The sequence below is a fragment of the Manacus candei genome, unplaced genomic scaffold (assembly GCF_025592945.1).
Source record: "Manacus candei isolate 608988 ecotype Guabito, Panama unplaced genomic scaffold, ASM2559294v1 h1tg000057l, whole genome shotgun sequence".
Classification (NCBI taxonomy): Eukaryota; Metazoa; Chordata; class Aves; order Passeriformes; family Pipridae; genus Manacus; species Manacus candei.
Genome location: NW_026138105.1, coordinates 1,902,562 through 1,925,825, shown reverse-complemented (window position 1 = coordinate 1,925,825; position 23,264 = coordinate 1,902,562). Strand labels below are relative to the sequence as shown.

At 55.7% G+C, this 23,264-nt stretch overlaps 3 protein-coding genes across 3 annotated transcripts in view; all 3 read right to left on the bottom strand.

The window, feature by feature from the left end:
* Positions 1–376: 376 nt before the first annotated feature.
* On the bottom strand, positions 377–4,997 carry LOC127478128 (CMP-N-acetylneuraminate-beta-galactosamide-alpha-2,3-sialyltransferase 2-like). The gene is made up of 7 exons (XM_051803376.1): positions 4,594–4,997; positions 2,438–2,704; positions 1,951–2,141; positions 1,494–1,673; positions 1,021–1,066; positions 764–883; positions 377–647 (listed from the first exon to the last, which is right to left on the bottom strand). Exons 1-7 carry the CDS (start codon positions 4,777–4,779, stop codon positions 480–482), a joined length of 1,158 nt encoding a protein of 385 aa, XP_051659336.1. The 5' UTR covers positions 4,780–4,997; the 3' UTR covers positions 377–479.
* On the bottom strand, positions 4,993–19,655 carry LOC127478157 (arf-GAP with SH3 domain, ANK repeat and PH domain-containing protein 2-like). The gene is made up of 18 exons (XM_051803418.1): positions 19,644–19,655; positions 17,837–17,923; positions 17,555–17,655; positions 16,163–16,232; positions 15,654–15,741; positions 15,138–15,186; positions 14,611–14,774; positions 14,253–14,386; positions 13,508–13,599; positions 11,498–11,675; positions 10,546–10,631; positions 10,093–10,208; positions 8,328–8,395; positions 7,769–7,876; positions 7,434–7,635; positions 6,915–7,054; positions 6,143–6,265; positions 4,993–5,913 (listed from the first exon to the last, which is right to left on the bottom strand). Exons 1-18 carry the CDS (start codon positions 19,653–19,655, stop codon positions 5,839–5,841), a joined length of 1,893 nt encoding a protein of 630 aa, XP_051659378.1. The 3' UTR covers positions 4,993–5,838.
* A 508-nt stretch (positions 19,656–20,163) lies between these two features.
* Positions 20,164–23,264, bottom strand: part of LOC127478201 (fer-1-like protein 4) — a 36,926-nt gene continuing 33,825 nt past the window's right edge. The window contains exons 43-45 of the mRNA XM_051803500.1: positions 22,325–22,602; positions 21,598–21,698; positions 20,164–21,092 (exon numbers count right to left, since the gene is read on the bottom strand). Of these exons, the coding sequence (XP_051659460.1) occupies positions 20,912–21,092; positions 21,598–21,698; positions 22,325–22,602 (560 nt within the window). The 3' untranslated portion in view covers positions 20,164–20,911. The remainder of the gene's footprint in view (positions 21,093–21,597; positions 21,699–22,324; positions 22,603–23,264) is intronic.

Below are 23,264 nucleotides of genomic sequence, written 5' to 3'. Positions count from 1 at the left end.
TATAAAAAGACAGGAAGGGGAGATGCCCCCCTCACCCTGTCTAAAGAACAACTACAGACCTCCCCCAGGAGCCGTGTGTGGGTGAAGTGTCAGCTCTGTCATGCAGACAGCCACGCTGGAGTGGCTGCTGTCCACCCCCGGCACCCACCGGCATCGCAGCCCCTGGCACCGGCACAGCAGCTCCTGGGCTCCGTGCCCACCTCCAGCACCACCAGCTCCCCTGCCTCCCTCCCAGCCAGCACGGGCAGAGCCGTGCCCACTCTGTGTCCAGCTAAACACAACATCCCTGGTGCCACAGGAGAATGGCACCCACAGTGCCCAGCTGGTGGGACCAGCACAAGTAGCACCAAGACCCTGGGGATTGCAGGGTCTGTGAGCCCAGGTTGGGTGGAGTGGAGCAGCAAGTGTTGCAGCTGCTGGCAATACAGGGGCTGCCTGTTCCTGTCCCAACAGCCTGGCTTCAGTTTCTTGGAAATGCCTCATTTGTAGAATAAAATCCTGCCTTCATCTGCCAGTCTCTCAATAATGCTGAATTCGACGTCGGCATCGTGGACCCTCGTCCTGCGAAAGGCTCCGGCCCCGTGGTTTTCCTCCCAGTAGTGGTGCCAGTTCCCTTCACTGTCTGCTCCGAAGCCAAACACGGAGACCTGTGCACATGGCAGGAAGAGCCGTGGCTGTGTGGGCGCTGGGGCAGGCCGGGAGCCCGCGGCCGGGCAGGGCAGGGGTGATGCAGGCACGGCCCCGGGCCCCGGGCTGTGCTCACCTGCTGGCAGGTGTGCAGGGCAAACAGCAGGGCCGTGAAGCCGGTGGAGGGGTAGCGCCCGTGGTGCTGCGTCCACTTGTCATGGATGTACTTGAGGAATGCTGGGCTCAGGATCAGCACCTGAGTGGGGAGTGGAGGAGCCATCAGCTGTTCTCATGCTGGAGTGGGACAGCCCAGCAGCCCCAAGCAGAGCACCATTAGCTCTGCCCAGCAGAGCCCTGCCTGCCCCAGGGAGCTGGAGCCCACGGAGCCCTTACCTTGTTTCTGTCAGCTTTGATGAACTGTTTGACTCTCACATACGTGCTGCAAAAGCAAAGCAAGTGATGAGCATGTGGCACTGCCACTGCTGGGGCTGCCCCTTTGTTCCCAGGGGTATCTGTGCCACCAGCACCCAGCCCCGTGGCACCCCCAGCCCCTTCAGCTGACCCAGCAGCATTGCCTGGCCTGGCTCTAGGAAGGGACACATCAACCCCATGGCCCCACAGTGGGGACAGCCCCCTCCCTCTTACAGGGGTATGGGACTGCAGGCTGTCTGAGCCCTGTGGGGACAGCTCAGTGTCCACTACCCCAAACTGCAGTGCAGAGGGATGCTAAGACATGCATCCAGCACGCTTCGTCCCACCAGGACTGTGGTGCCAGGGCTCCAGTGAGGCACCAGGACTCCCAGACCACACTGTCCCATCCAGAGGGTCTCCAGCACAAGAGATGCCATCCCCCAAAGCTGACACACCGTGTGACCTCTCCAGTGGAGAAGGCACTGGTCACCCACTGCAGGTCCAGGGGCTTGAAGGGGACAAGGACGAGGTGGACGCCAGGCCCAAGGTTCACTGCACTCTCTGGGTACATGAAGTGATGGGTTGTTCTTGTGCCAACATCCAGCTCAAAGCCAGCAACCTTTGCTCTGTTCATCCTAAAGGACAGCAGGATGGTATGTCCCAAAATGAAGGTGCATGCCGTGCTGGTCCCAGGTTCCTGGTCCCACCAGGCATGGACAGCAGGTCACCCTGGCCAGCAGCAAAGAGTGGGTGTGGGTGACACAGAACCAGTGTGTGCCCCAGAATAGAGGGCTCAAGGGAGCAGGGTTGGCAGTCACCCCCATCACAGGGTTTGTGTTTTCAACAGCATGGCTGGGGCATGCCGGGGTCCTGGGAAGACAGGGAGAGACCAAGTCTCTTCGGGTCACCCACCTCAGCACCCAATCATGAGCATCAATTAGCAGCCCATGGCTGGACCCCTTCAGCCGCCCTGAGTTCCCCACCACCGCACAAGTCCTGCAGCGAGGGGGGTCCAACACGTCACCCATCGGGGCTTGGAGGACGCTGAAGAGTTGCCGAATTATGGCCTGGAGCTGGACACCATTCATGGGACCCTGCAGGGTCTAAGGGAACAAGCACAGTGACATGCAGCATTAGCCCCCCACCAGTAACCCAGAGAGAGACAGAGCCCCTCTCCTCCTAGCAGAGCCCTGGGAAAGCATGGAAAAAACAGATGGGATATTAGGAAAAGGGTACAGGACAGCACAGGGGACAGTGGGGAGTAAGGGGGAGGAAATGCTGAGCTGGGATCTCTGCACACGCTTCATCCCAATCACATCTGTTCTTGGTCCTGCCCCGCTGCAAAACACATTCAGGGAACCTGGGAAGAGCCACACGCTCCTGCCCACTGTCCACTCACCAGCCACCACTGAACCACGTCTGCAGAGAGCTCCTGGGCTGCCCCCGTCAGCAGGGGCCCTGCGGCCGCCTCGTAGCGCTCGTTGAACCACGTGGAGCTGTTGGCTCTGGCAGGGCAAGGGACACCAGGGGTGTGCAGGAGGGAGGGGGCCCAAGGGACAGGGCCAAAGTCATCCATGAGGGCTCGGAAACATTGCCACAGGGCCAGCAGCAGGCACAGGGCCAGCACCACCTTTGTGCGCCTCTGGTTCAGCATCCTGCGTGCCACCTGCAGTGAGATGTCACAGAGACCATTGGCAGGGGCACCACAGGAGCCCTTCTCGCCCACCCTCCCTGCCCAACCCTCTTGGGACACCCCTTGGCTGCTCACCCACCCTGGGGGACCTGAAATAGCCTGGTTTTTGTTTCCTTTTCAAACTGTTCAAAGGCATTTTTGCTGTGCTCTGCTGCTGCCACTGCCACCAACCTAGGGCCGGGCAGGGCTGGCTGGCAGCATGTGCTGTATGAGGGGCTGCTCTCTGCCTGCAACATTTTTAGGGTCTGCAAGCTGACCTGCGAACAAGCTCCAAAGCATCATCACCCTGGCCACAAGCCAAACCCCCCTTGCCGTCGGAGCGGTGCCCACCCCCCCCACGTGTGTCGGGTGCTGGCAGTGGGGCCCCTCCCCACCATACACCTCCCCACCAGAAGAGGAGCCCCAGGGGCTCTGCCCCAGCTGAGCACGCACAGGCACAGTGCAGCTCCCACCTGAGCAGCCCTGGGGTGCTGCAGCTCAAAGGGCACCGAAGCATTACCAGGAAGAACATTTCTGGTCTCTACGTAAAGCACTCATGTAAATGTAAAGTCAGAGGGGAAAGGGATTTCTTGTCCTCAGGGAGTTCATGAAGTGCTCAATGACTTAGGACTCTGCTCCTTGGGCTGTGGCAGGAGTGAAGAGCAGAGCTACAGGCACAAGCTTCATCCCAGGGTGAGAACAGAATACAGCAGGTTTATGAAGGTGTCCCCTGTGTACTGGGAAAATTGAAGGAAAGAAAACTCCTCCTGTCCTCACAGGAGCACCCTGTGCCTCCTCCAGTTGCCTGGGTGGGGCCACATGTCAGCACTTCTCCACATGAACCATTTTCTGCAGCTCCTGCAGCACAGATGTCCCTGCTCACTGTGGTGCCCAAGCTGCTGCACTCAAATCTGACCCCAAGGACATGCCCTAGACAGCAAAACTGCTGCCCTGTGAGATCCAGGCAACCAGCAGAGATGGAGCAGGATGGGGGAATTTGCACCATCCCAGGTGGTTGCAGCAGGTTGTGCTCCCTTTGTCCTTCCCAAAAGACACTAAACTGTCTCCTCATATTGAAAGGGAAAGCACAAACAAGTCATCACCAGCACTCCGGAAACCCAGATGTGGGTTCTCTCAAGCAGAAAGCTGCTGTGAAATGCCGGCTGTTCTCCCCTCAGGCTCAGGGGAACCCCAACAGCCCTGGCACCCTCCCCACTGGCAGTCACAGGTCCTTTTGACTTACTCTTTTGCCCTCCTGCAAACAGCCACGAGCATTTGCCATGGTGGAGGCAAAGAGCATCCATCTGATGTACTGGTCAGGCCAGGTGCCAGCAGTCCCTGGGCTGGTTCAGGCACTTGTGGAGCCTCAGGGATTTTCAAGCCACAGCTCCTGGAGGGGTGGGAGTGGGCAGGGGGCTGCATAACCAGCACCAGCAGCTTCAACAAGACTAGAGCCAGGGGACCCAGCCCAGGGAATATTTCATGCAGTTTGTTGCAGTCACCTGTGGCTGGGGCAGGCAGGGTCTGGACAGGCAGAGTTGAGTGGCCTCATCTCTCCGCCCTTGCCCCTGTGCAGCCCCTGCTCCACGGATGGGACCCCTCCACCGGCACCCACACCACCATGGCAGCTCAAATGACCCCACTGTCCCTGTGTCCAGAGGTGCCCTGGCCTTGGGGTTCCCCAGCCCAGAGACACTGGCCATGAGCCACCACACCTCAGCCATGTGGCCCCTGCACTGGGCTGCACTCAGCGCCCACAAACCTGTCTGTTCCCACTCAGCCCCAAGAAACACTGCCAGGAGCTCCACAGTCCCAAAACAGGGAAAGAGCCTCTCCTGGTGTTGTGACCTCTTGGTTCCCAGCCAGTCCCCAGGACCCCTCACCTCCTTGGGGGAAGCGCCGCTGAGCAGGTGATGCTTCCGGGCTCGGGGGCCTCTGCAGGGATTGTTGCAAGAGCAACAATAGCCACGGGAAGAGGAAGTGTTGCACCATGACGTGGGGGAGAACAGCGAGTGGCACAGTGAGGTCAGGGCTGCTGTCCCTTCTCCAGCACTACCTGCCACTGGCATCCTGGCACGGCCCCTCCACACAGCCCTGCACCGTGGCAGCTGCTGGTCCCGCTGGGGATGGACGCCCTGGCCATGTTCCCAGGGCCAAATCAGGAAATTAATGATCAAAAAGTTCCTCTGAAGGTGGGAGAACCTGCTTTGAGTGGAACTGCCCTCCTGCCCCTGTGTGTCCTGCTGGGATGGCTCACTGACATGAGCAACACGGAGCTCTCAACAGACTCGTGCATCCAGCACCTCACCAGGTTTCTTTTGCTCACCTGGATGGGATTTTGGCTCAGAGAGGACAGAGAAGGACTGTGAAATGCGCCTTAGCAACTAGAAAAACACAGCCAGTGGAAAAGCAGTGCCAGCTGAACTGTGAGTAATTTTATCCAAGGGGAGGTCAACACTCTGCTTTGCAAGGTTTGGTGCCTGAGGTTTGGTGCAAAGATAAAGGATCTAGAAATTCAAACTAGAGCAGCCCTGCAAAATACAAAAAGTCAGTATTTACTGGTGACAGGCTCAAAGGGCCTCTGCACCACTTCTGGGGAGCCAGGCACTGGAGGGGCAGTGCCCTGAGCTGCCACAGAGCACATTTTCTGGATCACACACAGAGTGAAACAGGGGTGGGAGGAATTCGGGGCAGCACTGGCTCTGTGATGCCTCCTTCACAGCACTTGTTTGCATTCCCAAGGTCCAGCCCACTGCAGCTCTCGAGCCCGGCAAGGCACAGCACTGCCCCCCACAGCCGTCACTTCCATCAGCACTGGCAGAGCAGGGAGCTCCAGGGAGCAGAGCAGGGAGACCACAGGACAGCAGCATGGACAGGGTCCAGGCATGGGGCAGCAGAGCACACCAGGGCTGGTCTGTGCATGGGGCCGTGGCTGAGGCAGGAGCACCACTGTGGAGCCCGTGGGCTGCCGTGTTCTTGTCTTTGGGCTGGCTGAGAGGTTCTCCGAGACAGCCCAGAGGAGGGGTGGGCTGGAGGATGAGTGCTGGGGCAGCAGAAGTGAGTGCAGATGGTAGCTTGGAGAATTGCATTTTAAGCAGTTGATCAGATCTTCTTTCTTGAAGCAGCTCCTACTCGCTGAGAACGTGAACAAATGACGCAGGGAAGGCTCCTTCCCTGTGGGGCTGCCCTTCAATCCACCCTTTCTGTGGGGAGACAGGAAGGAAAAGAAGCAGTGAGCACAACACAGGGGCATTCAGGGGCATGAGGAACTGGGCCCATAACAGCTTCCTTTGATTACCAGGGAAAAGATGGAGAGACAGATGCACAGCAGGAGATGACAATGTGTGCAACGGTCATGGGACAGAGGTGGGAAATGTCTGGAGAGGGGATCATGTGCATCCAAGTGCCAGCTACATGCACAGGTTCACTCACCCACCAGTTGCTGTCCTCCTTTTCAGACACCACAATGACCTCTCCTGTGTGGAAAGTCAGCTCATCCTCCCTGTCAGCGTCACAGTCATAGAGAGCACGAACCCTGTGGAGCAGCCGTCGGTTCTGCAGGGAGAGAGCATCGTCAGACACAACTAAAATGGTGCCACTGTCCCGATCCTAAAGGCCCTGGCAAAGGTGTGAAGAGCAAGGATGAGAGACTGGGAGATTTCCTGTGCAGAGAGGAGTGCAGAGGTAGCAGATCATCTGCTGGGAGTTTGGGTGGGACAGGGGCTCCTTCTGCTGGAACATCCTTCCAGAGGCAGCTGCTCCTCTGCCCCAGAACTGTGGCATGTGCCTGTGCAGGGAATGGGGTCCCCATTCTCTCAGGACAGGTCTGTGTGAGGAGTCAGTGGTGCTGACTTGTGTCACCACAACCCTAAGACCAAGCAACCCAAGCAAGGTGTCCCTAATTAAAGGGCTCTGCCTCTGCAGTATCATCAGGGACAATGGTGTCCCCTGCAGCCCAGAGGGGCAGGGCCAGTGTGGACACTGCGCTCTTGTCCATGTCTAAAACTGCACTCCCTGACCTGACAATCTGAAATCACGAACACAGCAGGGGTGGCGTTCCCAGTACTTAGCAGGGAGATGTCAATGCCAGGGAATCACAGAAATGCTGGAAGGAGAAGTTGCTAGGGCCAGCAGCAGCTCAGGTCAAAACCAAAGGGGATAAATACTGGCAGACGTGGGAGCTGAGCTGACCCTGACCACCTACCAAACTGCTCCTCTGAGGAAGTGGGACATTCCAAGCATGGCCAGAACATGGATCTGGCTCCTGGAGAGATCGGTGTGGACCAGGCTCTTCTACTTTGCTGGGGCCAGACGTGCAGAGGGGGTCCATGGCTTTCAGGGCACCTAAAACACAACCAGGCTGGTTCATCTGCTCACGTCTTTCATCACAGGTGGACAACAGCAACCACCACTGTGAGGCAACATGGTGCAACATGGTCCTCCACAATGGTACAGTGTGGGCAGCAAGTACCCCATCAGTCTGGGAGCTGGAAAGGGGAGGAACTGGGGACAGTTGTGCTGTTCTTCAAAGCAGGGATCAGTGCTAGGTCAGACCAGCCAGCCTTGGACCCTGTAAGTCCTGGGCAACCCATGGCACCAGACAAGGCCTCCCACCCTGTTGGGGCCCAGCTCCCTCCCAGACCCCACTCTGCTGATGGGGCCAGGCTGCAGCAGCAGCAGCTCACCCTGCCAGCCCCCACAGGACCCCACCACAGGCTCTCACCTGGCTGTGCCTGCTGGGGCGGGAGTGGAGGTGGATGGGAGGGGGCCGGTGGTACATCCACGTGTAGGTGGTGGGCTGGCGAGGGGCAGGGGTCCGGCCACCCACCCTGGGGCACTGCCTCTGCTGCCTCTGGCCTGGGGACAGCAGCAGGGGGGTGGTAGCAGCTCTGGGGATGGGCAGATCCCCTCTTCTCAGGACCCATCTGAAAGGGAAAGGGGGTTTGCAGGTTGGATGGGGGGTGTACAGGTGGGAGGGAGAGCAGCACCCAGGTCAGTGCCGGCAGCGAGGCCACAGCAGCACACACGGGCCCAGCCCAGCCCCTCTCAGCACCTCACCTTCTCATCCAGGTCTTCATCACTCTCAAACATGTCATCTTGTCCCAGCCACCGCTCGTATTCCACATGGATGTGGGGGTTGAATTGACTGCTCTGGGCCTGCAGCAGCTGGGGCACAGAGCAGCTCCCTGAGGACCCACCAGACCTGTCCTACCCCACCAGCTCCACAGGCCCCATATCCAACCACCCACCCTGCAGGGCAACATCTGCAGCTGCAGGCAGTTCTCCCCAGCAGCAATGGGCCATTGCCAAGGTCTCCAAATGCACAAATCAGGACGTGGAAAAGCCAAGCCTGCACTTGCTGGGAGATGCACAGCCCCAGCACAGCCCCAAGTCCCCCTGCATGATGCAACCCCTGCCTGGCCTGTCCTAAACTGCCCTGAGGGACCCTGTGCCAGTAGGACCAGCACCCGCCCTCCCTCCTCTGCATCCCACACTGGCACTGGAGATGCTGAGGGGCACAGGGGGCCCTGTGGACAGGTCCACGTGGGTGTGGGTCCCTCACTGCTCTCTGCTGCTGGGACGTGTCCTGAAACAGGTGAGACATGTCGTGCCTTACCAGCTTTTCACACAGGGAGTGTCTCATCCTCCTGGCAACATCCAGGGCTGTCTCTCCTGCTCTGTTAGCTGTGGGGGAAGCAGCACCTTGAGGCTCACGAGCCCATGCTGTGCTCAGTGAAATGAAGAGCTGTGCTGTGTTTGGGGCAACTGGCAAAATAAGCCTAAAAGAAGGGACAGCCTATACCCAGGAGCAGAACAGAGGCTCAGACCATTGAAGGATGGTGGGGGGAAGATGAAGAGCATAGGAGCTGAGACACACAAATAAGGAGAGAAAGGAGTAGGAGTAAATCGATGACTCGCAGAGATGAGACAGGACAGAGAGGACAGAGGGACAGAAGAGTCTCACTGCCAAAGCCTCAAGGCTACAAAACCAGAGGAGCTTTGGGCAGACCTGGTGTATGTGTCCTGATGCCTAATGGACACCCAGGTCCCTGTGCCTGCAAGAAGGGTGTGAGTGCAAGAGCCAACAAGCCACAACCATTTTACTTCGGTTTCACTTTAAAATACAACTCCTTCCACTGCTTGGAGGTCTGAGGGTGTGACCTGTGATGGTGGTGCTGTCATGCAAAACCCCTCCTTGCAGAGCAGCAGCATGAGACTGGCTGGGGTCATGCAGGCTGGGAGGGTTCTGGGGAAGGGGGAAGGTGGGAGAACGAACAGCAAGAGGTCTGTACCCAAAGGGATTGCAAAGCATCCCCAGAGCAGTGCTGGGGCCTGCACTGTGGACTCAAGGTTCTTGAGGTGCCAGTGTTAGTCAGCAAAGGCAGGTCAGGCCCAACTGTTCCCAGCATGGCCAAGGCAGTGATAAATTTGGCTGCCAAAGCCCTGTGCAGCTGGGGGGACACACACCCAGCCCCTACTGGTCTCTTTGTCCTCCAAGGGGCTGCTCCTGTGCTGCCTGGAATGGGAAATGGGATCATCACAGGATCACCCCAATAGGCAAAGCTGAGTGCACCTGCCAGCTCAGCTGATACCTAGCAGTGGGAACACTTGTGCCCTCCCATTTCACCCAGGATCCTAGTTTTTAAGCTCACTTCTGTGATGTGAAGAGGAGATTTATGGGCAATATAAATGGTTGGACCTGTGATCTGGGCACCAGAGCACCAGCACACACCGTCTCAGAACCAGTGCTTTGACAATTCTCCTGCCTGTGCTCCAGCATTGAGGTGTTGGGTTTGGAAAAGAGTTCAGTGCCTGTTTTGGCTTCTGCTGTGCATGTGCTGTGTGTGGCAGAGCAGCTCAGGCAGTGTTTACCTAGCTGGACTCTGCCAGCTTGGCGAGCCCACTCCAGTGCAGTCCCACCAGCAAGGGGGACAGTGAAGTGGGGCAGAGACACAAGCTCCCTGGGTCAGAAGTACCCCAGAGCAAACTGTTTACTCCCTGGGGAGCAGAGAAGAGCATCCCCTGCTCACAGCTGGAGAGCAAAGCCACTGCTTCTGTCCCAGGCTGTTGAGAGCAGGAGCCTGTGAGATGGGAACACCCCACTCACGGGGGGCCACGTGCACCCCAAACCAGTTTGTGAGTGCTGCTGATCCTGGAGAGCCAGCCCAGAGCAGTGTCAGAGCAGAGCACCTTGCAGGACACGGGCAGAGCCTGGAGCTGATGCTGTCACCCTGCGGGCTGAGCTCCCCACCCACACTGCCATCAACCTGCCTCCCCCCAGCCGAGCTCTGGCGCTCTGGCAGACCAAGAAGGTGTTTCCAGAGAAGAGCTGGGCAGACATTTCACATGTGCACAGGGCCCAGGGTCCCACGGCCACTCACTGATGGTGATGTCGGCTCTGGCCCTCAGCAGCAGCGTGGCACACTGGGGTTTGTTGTGGGAGCAGCAGTAGTGCAGGGCCGTGTTCCCCTCCGCCGTCTGCTGCACCAGGATCCCACTGCAGCACAGGGGGACAATGTCAGCATCTCTAGGAAGAGCCACCAGCCCTAGCCCCAGCAAACACTGCCTGGTGAGAGCACACGTGTCCTGCTTCCCACCTCACCTGGAGGTGAGTCACCACCATTGTCACACCTCAGCCCACGGGGGACAAGGGAACCCCTCTGATCTAGGGCTAGTTACCCCAAGCCCAACCTAAAACTCGTTTGCTGGCAGGTTTTCCCTGCTGATTTCTCTCTTCTTTTGGGAGCATTTTGGAGAAGATCATCAGTCTTGCACCTTTCATTAGGGGTCATTAAAGTCAGCCATGACAAGCTGACTGGGTGGGATGAACTTACCTGTTCCGGACAAGAAAATCAACAATATGCAAAGAAGTTTGATCAGACAAAAGCACTGCCAGGTGGAGAATGGTCTCCCCAGGTTCCTATAACCAGGAAGAATAGAGCAAGGATGAGACAGTGTGTGCCTGCAGTGCCACTGCAAGCAGGAGCCCTGTCCTTTGGGGCTGTCCTGACACACTTAAAATCTGAGAGATGAGTAAGTTTAACTGTCTCTTCAGAGGCCAGCAAGGTTGGTGAGAACCTAGTTAAAATGGTGAGCTTATGCCTTTATGAAGAAGAATCAGTCATCCCCTTTTCACATTTAGAAACCACAGCAACCAAAGGTAACTTTTGGCCCCAGGCCACTAGCTGAACTCTGCCAAGCCCAGGATCTCAGCAGAGCCCTGGGGTGTGCAACAGCTGCTCCCTGCAGAACTGCTTCTCACTCACCAGTTTGTCCCAGCATATCCCAGTGCTTCTTGCTCACTGCAGCATTTTGCTCCTTTGCTTTGAGGACACCCACCAGCAGCATGCCTGCAGCTCCAGGGATTCCCTGAATCCCTAACAACACTCTCTTCTTCCACTTACAGCAATGACTCACACTGAGGTTTTGCAGGAAAAATTGCTGCCCTGATTTTTCAGCCTAGAGTAAGACTTGGATGTCCCAAGAAAATCCACTCAGAAGTTTACAGGTAAATCTCAGTTACAAACTGGCCTTGGAAAAGCCTTGGGCTTGTGGTTTTGACTCCTGTCCCCTCCACACACAGCATGAGGAGGGTTGTGGGGTTACAGCCAGAAAATCCTTCTTCTACTGTGACATTCCTCACCCTGCTTGAGTCTGCCTGTTGCTTCCAGCTCATACAAAGCACCATTTTCATCAGAAAACTGTTCTCTCTCAGGCACAGGGACCCTTGTGGACAGGGGAGAGCAAAGCTGTTTGCCATAGGGCCTGTGGGGTGGGTGGCCATACCTGCAGAGGGGCCAGCACGGGCTCGCTCAAGTCCACGTTCTGTGCATATGCTTGGAGCAAAGCAAATATGTCCTTGTCCTTCACGGCTCCTGGGAGGGCAGAGTGCTGAACAGGAGGGCTCCTCTTGGCATATTTCTTCTTGACATATTTGGAAATAATGAAGTCCTTCCGAAAGGCCCTTGCAGAGACCAGCCAAATGAGAGTTAGGGGCCACAGAGCAACCCAGCGAGCATGTCAGGCCCCCCTCCCTCCTCTCCCTCCACCCCAGCCACCTTCCCTCTCTCTCCCTCAGCCCTGCCAGGCAATTTAGCACCTCCTCTCCCTCTGTCACATTCCCCAAACTCCTCTGCATCAGCATTCTGAATAACTCTCACAGAGCACTGTGGTTTTCTTAAAGCTTCCTCTCTGCAGTTTTAAAATTTATTTTGCATAATTAAACAAGACCTTGACTTTCAGGCAGTTAAAGTGCCATGGCCTGGAGGTGAGGATTCCTGCAGGCACCGAGGGAAGCCAGAACCAGGCCCCTGTCTTTCCCTCCAGCAGGGATCTCTCTGCCTTCATCCAACACCCTGAAGTCTTGTGATTGTCTCCTTTATCAAGGCAGAGACAGGAAGGGTCGGTGCCTTTCCCCCTCTCCCAGGCACTCTTTGCTTTCCAGAACCTTCTCCATTGCCTCTGCTCCAGCATGAGGAGACCTGACCCCTCTGCCCTTCCTGGTGGGAGATGCTCAGGGGTGCCATGGGGATTTACATACACTCCTGGTGATGTTTTATGCTCTCTTCTCCCTTCCCATCCTCCCAGCCCTGACTTTTGCCTTTCAGACCCCTCTGCCCTCACAGTTCAGTGCTGGGCTCAGATCCCTGACGGTGAGAGTGAAGGGAAAGAGCAGAAATCTCAAGGATTGGGAAATGCCATATGGTGTGAACTGGCCAGGAGTATCCACGGGTCAGGAACAGCTTCCAGACTAGGACCCCCTGGAGCAGGGGAGAAGCCAAGAACAGCAGAAGCAGTTGCCAGCCAGAGGATCTAGAGTGGCTGCAGGTGTCTTAGGGGGCAAAGGAGTGCTCCAAACAGAAAAGGTCATTGAGGGAGAACCAAATTACTAATTTCATGCAGTTTCAATTTTCCCAGCACACAAGTAGAAGAGCGGATCTGGCAACTTAGATCTTGACCACACTGTTCCAGTTGTATTTTCCTGTTCTCCCAGCTCTCTGACGCTCTCTCCCTGCTAAGTGCCATTCCTCACTCACCCATTCCCTGCAGAGCAGGTCCACACTGTCCAAATGGTACCATAGTCAGGACTTACAGGCTTGTAATGGAACCTAATTATGCCTGCTCTGCCTGCCTGTCCTCCAGCCTCTTGAAAGTCCCTTCAGCCCTGACAATGTTTCCCAGCTCTGTGCTTCCCTCAGGAGCGCTGCTGCACCTCAGGTTCATGGCACAGCACCCTGGAGAAGCCCCCAGCTCATACTGGTACCAGCCATGCCACCAGCTCTGCCCTGTGCTCTGCAGAGCCTGGGGGCACACCGGGATGAGGGATGGGAATTCCCACATCCTCAGCTACTTGCTTGCTGTGAGTGCTGATCCCACCAACCTTGGGCCACAGCCACTGTACACAGTGATCTGCTCTGCACATGCACATCCCTGTCACCCATCCCCCTGAGCCCTCCCACCCTGCTGATGTGCAGCCAGAGCCACCCTGCTCTGCAGCTCCACTTCGGTTTTAAATTTTCCCTTCTTGCCTTCTCCTTTCCAACACTGGCTCCTCAACCTTTGTCCTGACCTCAAGGCCAATCCTTGAGTTATCCTGCTGGCTTTTCCTCACTCTGCTTCTCTCATTTATCAAACTTTTCCAGCTAAGCTTGATGAAACTGCTCCTGAAGAGAAGTGACTGTCTTGGGAGGAGGCTGAGCAGTGCCATGGTCCTGGTCACTACAGGGAGCACACTGAACTGTGTGTTCAGTGGTACCTAACCTCCCACAGAAAAACAGCTCTTGCAGAGCGACTCACATGTCACTGTGAACAGTGGGCTTCAAGGAAGGGTTGTGGAGATTTGCTTCCATAACATTGTTGAAGCCAGAGTTGCCGATATTCCTCGCCAGCTGCAAAACAGACAAAGAAGAGGTGACAGGGGACACACGACAGCAATGGAGAGGAAGCTCCAGGTTGAGATCCTGGCCAGGTAACAAGGGGATGCCAAGGGGTACCAGGATGGGTGTGCCCAATGGCTGGAGGCTCTGCTCTGCCTCCTGCTGCTGAGAACTCCCAACTCCAGCAGCACAACCAACCCCAGAGTCGACCCCTGGGCTCAGAGCTGGGCAAGCAACTACCCCTGCAAAAAGCCCTTTCTCTTGCCCTGCTCCCCAGCAGCAGCTCCCAGCACAGCCTGACCAGACCCATGAGCATTGAGAGCATTGTAGCCCTAAAGCAGCCCCATGCCAAGTCTCCAAGCCCCTGTCTGCCCCATGCTCTGCCCTCCCCCAGTTCCAGCTTGGCCCTGCCCCACAGCTCCCCTGCACTGGGGGACACAGATGAGCAGAGGGGACTGAGAGGGATGAGTGACCCATCAACAGCAAAATTACCCTCCTCTCCTCCTTGAAGATGACAATTCCTGACACAATAACCACTAAACTCTGGGAATTACAGGTTGGTATGGATCAGTTCAACAGGTAAAAAAACCCCATGGAATTCACTTAAAGAGGCCCCAGCAGAAGCAAGAGAGGCTTGAGGACAGAGCACTCTGGCAGCATCCTACCAGCAATTCAGAGGTTGCCAGCTTGTCCAGAGACAGCGACTGGATGTGGGAGAGGTGCACACCCATGTCTCTGTGAATCCCAGAGCACCCACTGCAGATCAGGATGCCCAAGTTAATGGAGAGCCAAGAGGGATCTGCAGGGACAAGACCACAGGGCTTGTATGCATCTCTTGCCTCTCCTCCCTGCTGGCCCACCCCATGGCACAGTTCCCCAACAGGACAGAGGGGAGAAGCAAGACCCCAGATGCCTGCAGGTCTTCAGGAGCTGGATGCCATTGGGGCAGGGCAGAGCAGTGCCTGTCCAGGGGGAGGAAGCACAGGGGCAGAGGGAGCCTCAGGACCAAGGGCAGGCTGTCACCTGGGGCAGAGCAGTCGCAGCACTCCCTGTTCCCAGGCATTCCTCTGAGCTCCTGGAGGATGGCCCCGGTCAGCTCCTCCCGGCTGCTCTCCCCTCCACCCTGGGCCTTGCTGAAGGCCACGTTCAGTGCCCCCTCCTTGCTGTTGCTGAGGATGGACATCCAGCTGCAAGGGCAGGGAGCAGATTAGGAACAGGGTCCCATGGGCCCTGCTCAGACTGCAGGGTAAGAAGGGCAGCAGGGCTTGTCCCACTGTCACAGGGGAGATCCCAGTCTGCTCCAGTCTGCCCCAGTCTGTGCAGCAGCCACCACACACAAAGGTCTTGCCCAGGACTCCACCAGCAGACTGGTTGCCAGGAGCATCCTCCCAGCTCTGTGTCCTCTCTGTGACCAGCAGTTCCCCTGGAGAGACTGGGCATAGTCAGGATGCAAAGGGCATCAGCCAAGGGGTTCCCCGTGCTGCTCAGCTAGCCAACAGCCCAGCTTGTCCTCGGAGCCAGGGCAGTGTTTCTGGCACTGCAGTACTCACATGGCACAGTCCTGCTCGTCCTCGGCCTGGAAGCGGAACGTGCGGTTGTCTGAAACACACAGAGCCTCCCCTGACACCCTGCCGGCCCACCCTGCCTGCAGAGCCTTCAGGGCAAGGAACAGCACCCCTGAGCTGGGCTCAGTAGACCTGAGAGCAACCTCCAGCCCAGGCAGCTGGGCTGACAGCCCCTGCCCAGTGCACCTCAAGCAAAGGGACCTGCTCCTATACCAGGAAGGAGGGATACTGGAGTTACTTTAACTGCAGCCCAGGAACTACACTTGTGTGGTCTCCAGGCACCCTGCACTGCCCCACAGCAGTGTTTTCTATCCACCCCCCACGTGTGCATCACTGCTCCTGAGCAGAGCTGCCTCCTGGCACAATTTCCCCAGGGTAATCCCCCAAGCTGGCCCAGAGATGCAGAGCTTCCCCTCATCCCTAACACACCGGCTGAGTGCCAAGCACTGCCCCAGCTTCAGGCCCTTCCCAAAGGATCCATAGGCAGGTACCAGCACTCACAGGAAACCACATCAAAGCATTTCTTGTCACCCATGTTTGGCTTCACTTGGCAGGTCAGTAAATTCAGCCTGGCTGGGGGGCGGCTGAGCTGCAAGCAGAATGAGGAAACACTTCAGTGCTGTGGGGAGAAGCTCCACCTGGCTCTGGAGACACATACCCAGCACTTTGTCTTGGGTTCAGCTCTCAGAAGCAATGCAAGAAATAGTGACACAGACCGTTTCTTTCCCAACAGCCACCCCACGCTTGAAGCCAGGTCCCCAAGCTCATCCCCTCCAGGCATGAAGGCAGACAAGGACCTCCTGTGTTTGTCTAACACTCTGGGTTGCAGGGACTTCAGTCTCAAGAGAAAGGCTCCTGTGCCAGGGCAGTCCAGCAGGGTAAGTAGCAGGCACAAGGGGCCTGACAAGCCCCAGGAAGCCACTGGAGTGCCCAGCAGCAACAGGCTCTGCAGACCCTGAGGGGCAGGGAGCAGCTCCCAGTAGGAGCAGAGTGGAAGAAGCAGTTCCTACCATGCTGTGAAAGATGGTCAGGTAGCCATTGCTGATGGTGCATTTCCTCTTCTGCCAGACTTTTCTCAACCTGGAAGTGAGTGGAGGGTGAACTGAAGGACAGGCACGTGGAGGAGCAGCTGTGCAATGCAGTGCAGCACTGGCACAGGCAAGAGCCATGCGAGGCCCAGCACAGGCCCACAGCTCTCAGCAGACACAGCTGAGCTTCCACAAACTGGGTCTGTTGCTCTCGGTCTGCTCTGAGCTGAGCAGGATCTGTCCTGTGGCACAAGGCAGGTTTGTACAGACGGGCAGCCCCCCACACTGCTGGGGTGGTGATACAGGAGCAGAGCAGCAGTCAGGGCAGCAGGACCTGCTAGCAGAGCAAACATCCAAGCCCTTCAGCTCCAAACTGACCATAGGCTGCTTTCCTGTGCCTGCCACTGTCACACAGGGGAGAGGTGGGAGAGATACATCCACAGGGTGAGGAGATACTTCAGCCTGTGGTGAAGGAGACTCCCGAGTTCATTATTTTCTGTACAGTTTCACGTTTTTCTAGGGTACTTCACAGTCCTTTCCAGGTATGCAAATCTCTCTGTGATTCCCAACAAGCATTCTGGTGGGAGATGATGCTCTTTTCAAAGACAGTGGAGTGCTTTCCAGGCACTCAGGGTGCTGCTCCTGGAAGACCCTGCTGGCTCTCAGCCCTCTGGCCCACAGTGCCCTCTCCAACACCCATGCTGTGTCTGTCACCCCACATTTCTGCTCCTTCCCCTAATTCTCACCGTCAGGGATCCGAGCCCAGCACTGAACTGTGAGGGCAGAGGGGTCTGAAAGGCAAAGGTCAGGGCTAGGGAGGATGGGAAGGGAGAAGAGAGCATAAAACATCACCAGGAGTGTATGTAAATCCCCATGGCACCCCTGAGCATCTCCCACCAGGAAGGGCAGAGGGGTCAGGTCTCCTCATGCTGGAGCAGAGGCAATGGAGAAGGTTCTGGAAAGCAAAGAGCGCCTGGGAGAGGGGGAGAGGCACCGACCCTTCCTGCCTCCGTCAGCACAAGACCTCGGGGTGTTGGATGAAGGCAGAGGGATCCCTGCTGGAGGGAAAGCCAGCTGGTTCTGGCTCCTCACAGTGTGTGCAGGGGTCCTCACCCCCAGCACTTGCAGGGTTTGGGAGGACATTGCTCAGCTTCAGGGGAGAGGAATGTCCTCAGAGCTAAAAGATGGACACAGGCTGCTTGGAGCTTTGTGTTGAAAGCTGTTGGAGGCTGGGACAGTGTCAAACACATCTTCATGAGTGCTTGTCCTGTTCCTCTGCCTTGTGGCCAGGGAAAGGAGGCTGGTTTCAGTGGCCCTAATCTGGCCCCAGGTCACCAAAGTACAATTGAAAGGGTAATGTTGATCCCAACTTACCCATCACTTTTCTTGAGGAGGGTCCCTGACCTCTCTGTGCCATGCTGCTTGTTCCCTTGCAGCTGGTGCATGTTGTGTCCTGCCTGCCTTTTCCCAGGGTCCTGGCAGAAGGAGAGAAATAGCAGCAAGGTCCCACTCCAACAAAACCACTGCCAACCAAGAGTGTGGCCTTGCAGGACTGCCAGGGACCCTCTGCTCCCCCAGAGCTCACCAGAAACCCCACAGTACCAATGGGGAGACATTACACAAGCAGCTGCTGTGCCATGAAGGATCAGACCTTACCTCCTTCTGCTCCAGCTGTGATGCCATTTCCAGCTGATGCCGAAGGGAGCAGAGCTGCTGCTTCACCTGATCTTTGTCTGAGAGGCACTGGAGCACAGTGAGCCTCTCACATGGTAGCAGGAGGCTCCTGACTCAGCAGCCCCAACTCCTCCTCCCGGGTGCAGCAGAGCTGCCCCCACTCCACCCTCTGCCCCCACTGACCCCTCGCTCTGTGGGACTCACTGGGCCCCATTCCTGCCATGGGAGTTTCTGCTGTGCCCTGGTATGTGGTATGTGAGGAGGGAGGCAGGCATGTCCCAGCACCAGCACTCCAGCAATGAGACCACAGGAGAGCAGCCTGCATTTTCCTGTGTAAACAGCTGTTTGCAGTGTAAAAGCAACCAAGAGCCCGAAGGTCACACTGCAGTAGCTGTTAGATATTTTTTTTTTTCTCTTGGTAGCATCAGGAATTTAAAAAATTAAAAAGTCTTCAAGTTATCAAAAGCTGATAGAGCTTGGCACTGGAATGTGCCCCTGAAGCAGAGCCTGGGGGGTTGTCTGCATGATGGATCTGTAAGATGCTGCTTGCTGTGCTCAGTTACCTTGTTCTGGGGTGGTGCCTCCCCTCTTTCTGTTATTTACATAATGACTTTTAATATGAATCATTACAAATTACAGAACAAGCAGGGTAACACACCTAGAGCAGACTGATTCAAACAGAGCAACAGATGCCCAGAGGAGACCTGCACTAAAGGACCAGGAGACACAAGTACAAGTGGTGGTGATACTCTGCAAGTCTGGAGGGTGGAGGAAGATGAACAAGACCAAACAAACTGGAATGGAGATCTAGAAATGCTGGGAAAACAACATAAATGCTCTGCTGTACTTGAAGGACGTCCTAGCCCCTGGGACATGAGTGCTCAGACTGACTCTGAAAACATTGCCACTTGGAAGAATGTCCTCCTGTCTCCAGGCCGTGTCTGACTGACAGAATGCAAAGTCAAATGCTAAAGGTCACAAGGCTTACAGGATCTGCCCCTGAGGAAACACATTAAGAGCTTCAGTTGGCAGCAGCTGGCATGGAAAGCCAAGAGCATAGATGAAAAATCTGGACATCTGCAGAGCAGCTGGAGGTTTGGCAGAGGAATAGGCTTGTGCCTCCTTGGTACACTTCTTTACACTTGTTCCTTCTACTCTGTGTCCTGGGGAATGGCCTTATACTTTTCCTGCTCCCAGTGATGGCTGCCTTTTTTCCCCTCCATGGACCACTATGTATCAGGAATTAATGATTAATAGATGTGAAGAGCTCCTCCCCCACCCTCCCACTCAGTGTGCACACACAGACACAGATCTGCAATTATAAACTGAAATATTTGGAGGAAGCCTGAGGCAGACACAATTTTAAGTCACAGGGAGACCCAGCCTGGTGGTGTGGTGGGAAATGTGTCTGGTGGAGCGTGGCTGAAGGAGCCAAGGGGCTGCTTTGGGGGTGTGCACTGGGCGTGCTGGGGTGCACTGAGTTTGTTTGCATGGACCAGTCACTGCTGGAGTGCACCAGGTGTGCTGGGGTGCACTGGGCACTGCTGGGGGGAAAGGGGACTGTTTGTGAAGGCAGAAAAACTGGGGGTGACACAGCACTGTCACACCCCAGGGCCTTGCTGTAGCCCCAAGCAGGTGCATGGCTGAGCCCTTTGCAGCCCATTTCACCCCCACTGTGCAGCCCAAGGGTCCCCTGGGGGAGAGAGAGCTCCCTGTTTGCCATTCTGTGGACCCCATCTGTGGCTGCTCTGGCCCCCCCAGGGGAGCACCATGTCTGCCCCACACTCACTCCTGGTTTCATGTCCAGTCAGAGTCCTCACCACCTTCATACCTACCTGCCTGCCTCTGCCCAGACAGTTTCCTCCCCAGAACCTACTCCATTCCTGCCCCATTCAAAAGGCAACCAGGCAGGTGCCTTTGCTATAAAACCCCATTGTCAGTTAATTTCTTTGGAAATGCAGCTGTCCTACTGGGCATCATCTCCTGCACCAGGAGGAGACCTCTCAGAAGGAATCTATCTTGTCAAAACCCTGGGTGAAACACCTCCACTTGAAATCAGAGCACATCAGGGCTTGTCTGTACAGATGACAGGAGCCCCGGGGCACCAGAGACCACGCTGAGAACAAGTCTCATTTAATTTACATCAGCCCAGCACCAAAGTCAGAGTCGAGCTCGTGACCCCCTGCTGTCCCAGCGCCGTCCTTGCTGCTGTGCTACCCAGGAGGGAGGTGAAGGGGCACTGAGGACTGCAGGCAGCAGCTTGTCCCCCAGCTCCAGAAAGCAGCTACAAAACACAAACAGCATCAGAGAGAGCAGCCAAGGAGCTTTTATTCCTGAGGAAATGAAGACCCAAAATGAAGTTGAAGCAAGCCTGACTCCAACACAGGACACGCAGAAAAAGCTGTTAAGCAGTTTGTAAGGAGTTACAACCAGAAAGACCATGTCCTAGAGAGTGTTACCACACCCAGAGCCAACTCCAACACCAAGAGTTGTTCCTGTGCTCTTGGCACAGCAGGAAGCTTGTGGCTACCTTGTCTCTGTCATCCTTCTCCCTGCAGAGCTCCATTCAAAGGTCTTTCAGGTCCCACCTCCACCAGGACCCCGCACCAGACCCACTCTCCCCCTGTACACTGTGTTTTGAACTCTTCAGGCAGAGGTCTGGTAAATGCCAAGTGTTGTCAAGCCAGGGCATGGATGGCTTTGCATGGCCCCATCTCTGCCAGAATCACCCTCAATGGTCAGAGCGGTTTCAGCTGCTATGTCTGTGTCCAGCAGATTCCCTTTTCCCACCCTCCCGCTCCAGTCCCACAATGAATAATTTTTTTCCCCCCGAAGCTGTAACTGTCTTTTGCCTAATATAGCAGGTTGGTCACTTGGTTCCTTTGCATCTCATGGGTATGTAGCATGAAATGTGACTCTCAGAAAAAGGCTGCTTCTGCAGGTCTCTCACCCTGAAGGTTGCCTCTGAACCTGCAGGGTTTTATTAAACTTTCTGGTCCAATCTCAATTCCTGCCACAATCACTCTTGTCTTTGAGTAGTCCTGTGCTGGAGAGCATTTATCCATTGATGATCTTCTCGCTGATGTATCCAGGCATGGTGTAGATCAAAAGAACCAGGAAGATGGTCAGAACAGTGACAATGAACAGCACTATTATATATTTCTTGTGCCGTTTCCAGATAAAAAACACAAAGGTCTTCATGGGATTCACAAACCAGTTGAAAGACGTCTTTGGCCGGCTAGAACAGGAAGGGAAGAACAGATAAGCACAAGCTCAATCCACAGAGCAGCACACTGGCCCCTCTGCTTTGGTGTCCTGCTACTCTCATGAATGACCAGCTCTTCCTGCTGCTTCCAGGCAGCATCCCCTCGGGGGCTGCAGTGCCTGTGGAAATGCTGGGGGCAGCAGGATGGATTCCTCAGAACAGCCCTGCAGAGCTGTCCTGCACCAACAGGGCCAAGGGGTCCCTTCACATGGACAGAGCTGCCCATTGCACAAGCAATGTTATGGCACAGCTGCCTTGAGTATTGTCCCAAGATCAGCCCCGGGCCAGGTGCTGCAGCAACACGTGGACCTACTCGAGCCCTGGAAGCCCTGGCAGTCCCAGTCCTGCAGACCACACTGCCCAGGGCCCCAGGGATTGCTCTCAGCTCCCTGAGTAGATGCTCCCAGTCTCCTTGCAAACAGCTGCTGAGAACACAGCACTGTCCATCCATGCTAAAGGTGATAACACAGATACTCACTTGGGCTTTTCCAGAGGTTCAGGCTCTTTCCGGCCCAAACCAACAGGACTTTTTTCAGCCTCCTCCACAGTCAGCAGCTGGAACTCTGCTTCCACCTTACCCTGGAGAGGGAACATGTCTGAGCCACATCTGCCTCTGTTGCTTCACAGCCCAGCCTGCTGACCATACAGCCTGCCACAACTGGGTATTTTTCTCCCATTTCCACTTACAGATGCTCTGAGCTTTTTTCTTCATTAGCTACAGAGTCTCTTACTTCACAGCCCATGGAAACTGTGGCCTGGTCAGACACAACTGTTTTGCACCCAAGGAACTGTATTGTAATGAACTCCTCAGCTACCTGGATCTGTCTGCAGCCTCCCACAGTGGCACTGAGAAAACTCACCCTTGGGGACACACAAGCAGGAGTAGGGGGGGATGGACACATGGTCTGGGGCGTTTCAGGGGGAACACTAAATTGAGGAATACCATTCCTAAACTGTGATAGCACCCCTTAAGGAGCACTGCTCCTTGGGAAGCTCAGAGGAATACATGAAGTTGGACACTCCTGCATGCCACGGCAGCTGGCATTTCTGGGTAGACCAAGTGCTGGATTTGTAGCAGATGGAAGAAGTCTCCACCTCTGCACGAGGTGGGTCACTCTGTAGGTGATGTGCATGCAGGACAGGTTGCCATGTCAAGGCAGAGGCCAAACACTGGCTCTGCCCACCAGTGCCAGCACCACACTTACTGTCAGGAGGTACTTGTTCCCACTGGGGTCTGTGAATTCCATGTCCTCTGGTTTGACTGAGCTGCTCCACTTCTTTTTCTTCTTCTTCTTGCACTCCCTCTCCTCTCTCTCCTCGTCTTCTTGATCTTTGAGTTTGATGAAGGGCCACCAGCCCCTCATGCGCTTGTTTCGGAAGATGGAGAAGCGAGGTGTTGCGTTCTCCTTGGCCATCCTGATGGTGCACTGCTCAGAGCTCTTGGCTGCCCTCACCATGTCATGCAGCTTCAGCTCGATGGAGCCTGCAGGCACAGTGGAGAGAAGACCTCATGGTGAAACCCTGAGCTCAGCCCCACACAATATTTTGCCTTCTGTCTCCGCCACACTCCCTCAGCCTCAAGTAGATCCCAGCTGCTGCAATGATCTAGCACATTTACAGATGGAGAACCTGAAGCTTTGCATAAGACAGGACTAGCTCAAGAGTTAGAGACTAAGAGGCAGAAGCCCCAGGGCTTGTCTCATCTCTGATGCAGCCAGCTTGGTATGCATGTGCTAGAGTGAGTTATTTTCACTCCTTTACCATGTCCCACCCTGGTCTCCTCACGTCCAAGCTCATCTTCCTCTCTCATTCCTGCAAATGTCAGTTAAAAATTATAAAATCTGGGAAATGCTTTAAAGGTTTCAAGTTTGTCTTACCTCTGCAGTTCATCTGCAGTTCTTACATCTACAGCCTCAGTTCATTCCTTGTTCGGCCTTGTGTCCCTGCTCTGCCTGGAATGAGCTCCTGTTCTGCTTGGCACTGAGCCCATGCACCAAATCAACACTATCATGTCCTGGGCTGTATTGGCAAAAGCAGCCAAGGGATGTGTGTGTTTTCTGCTCAGCTCCAGTGAGATAGCACCCAGTTTTGGGCCCCCAACACAAGAAAGGTATCAACCAACTAGAGAGAGCCCAGTGGCTGAGA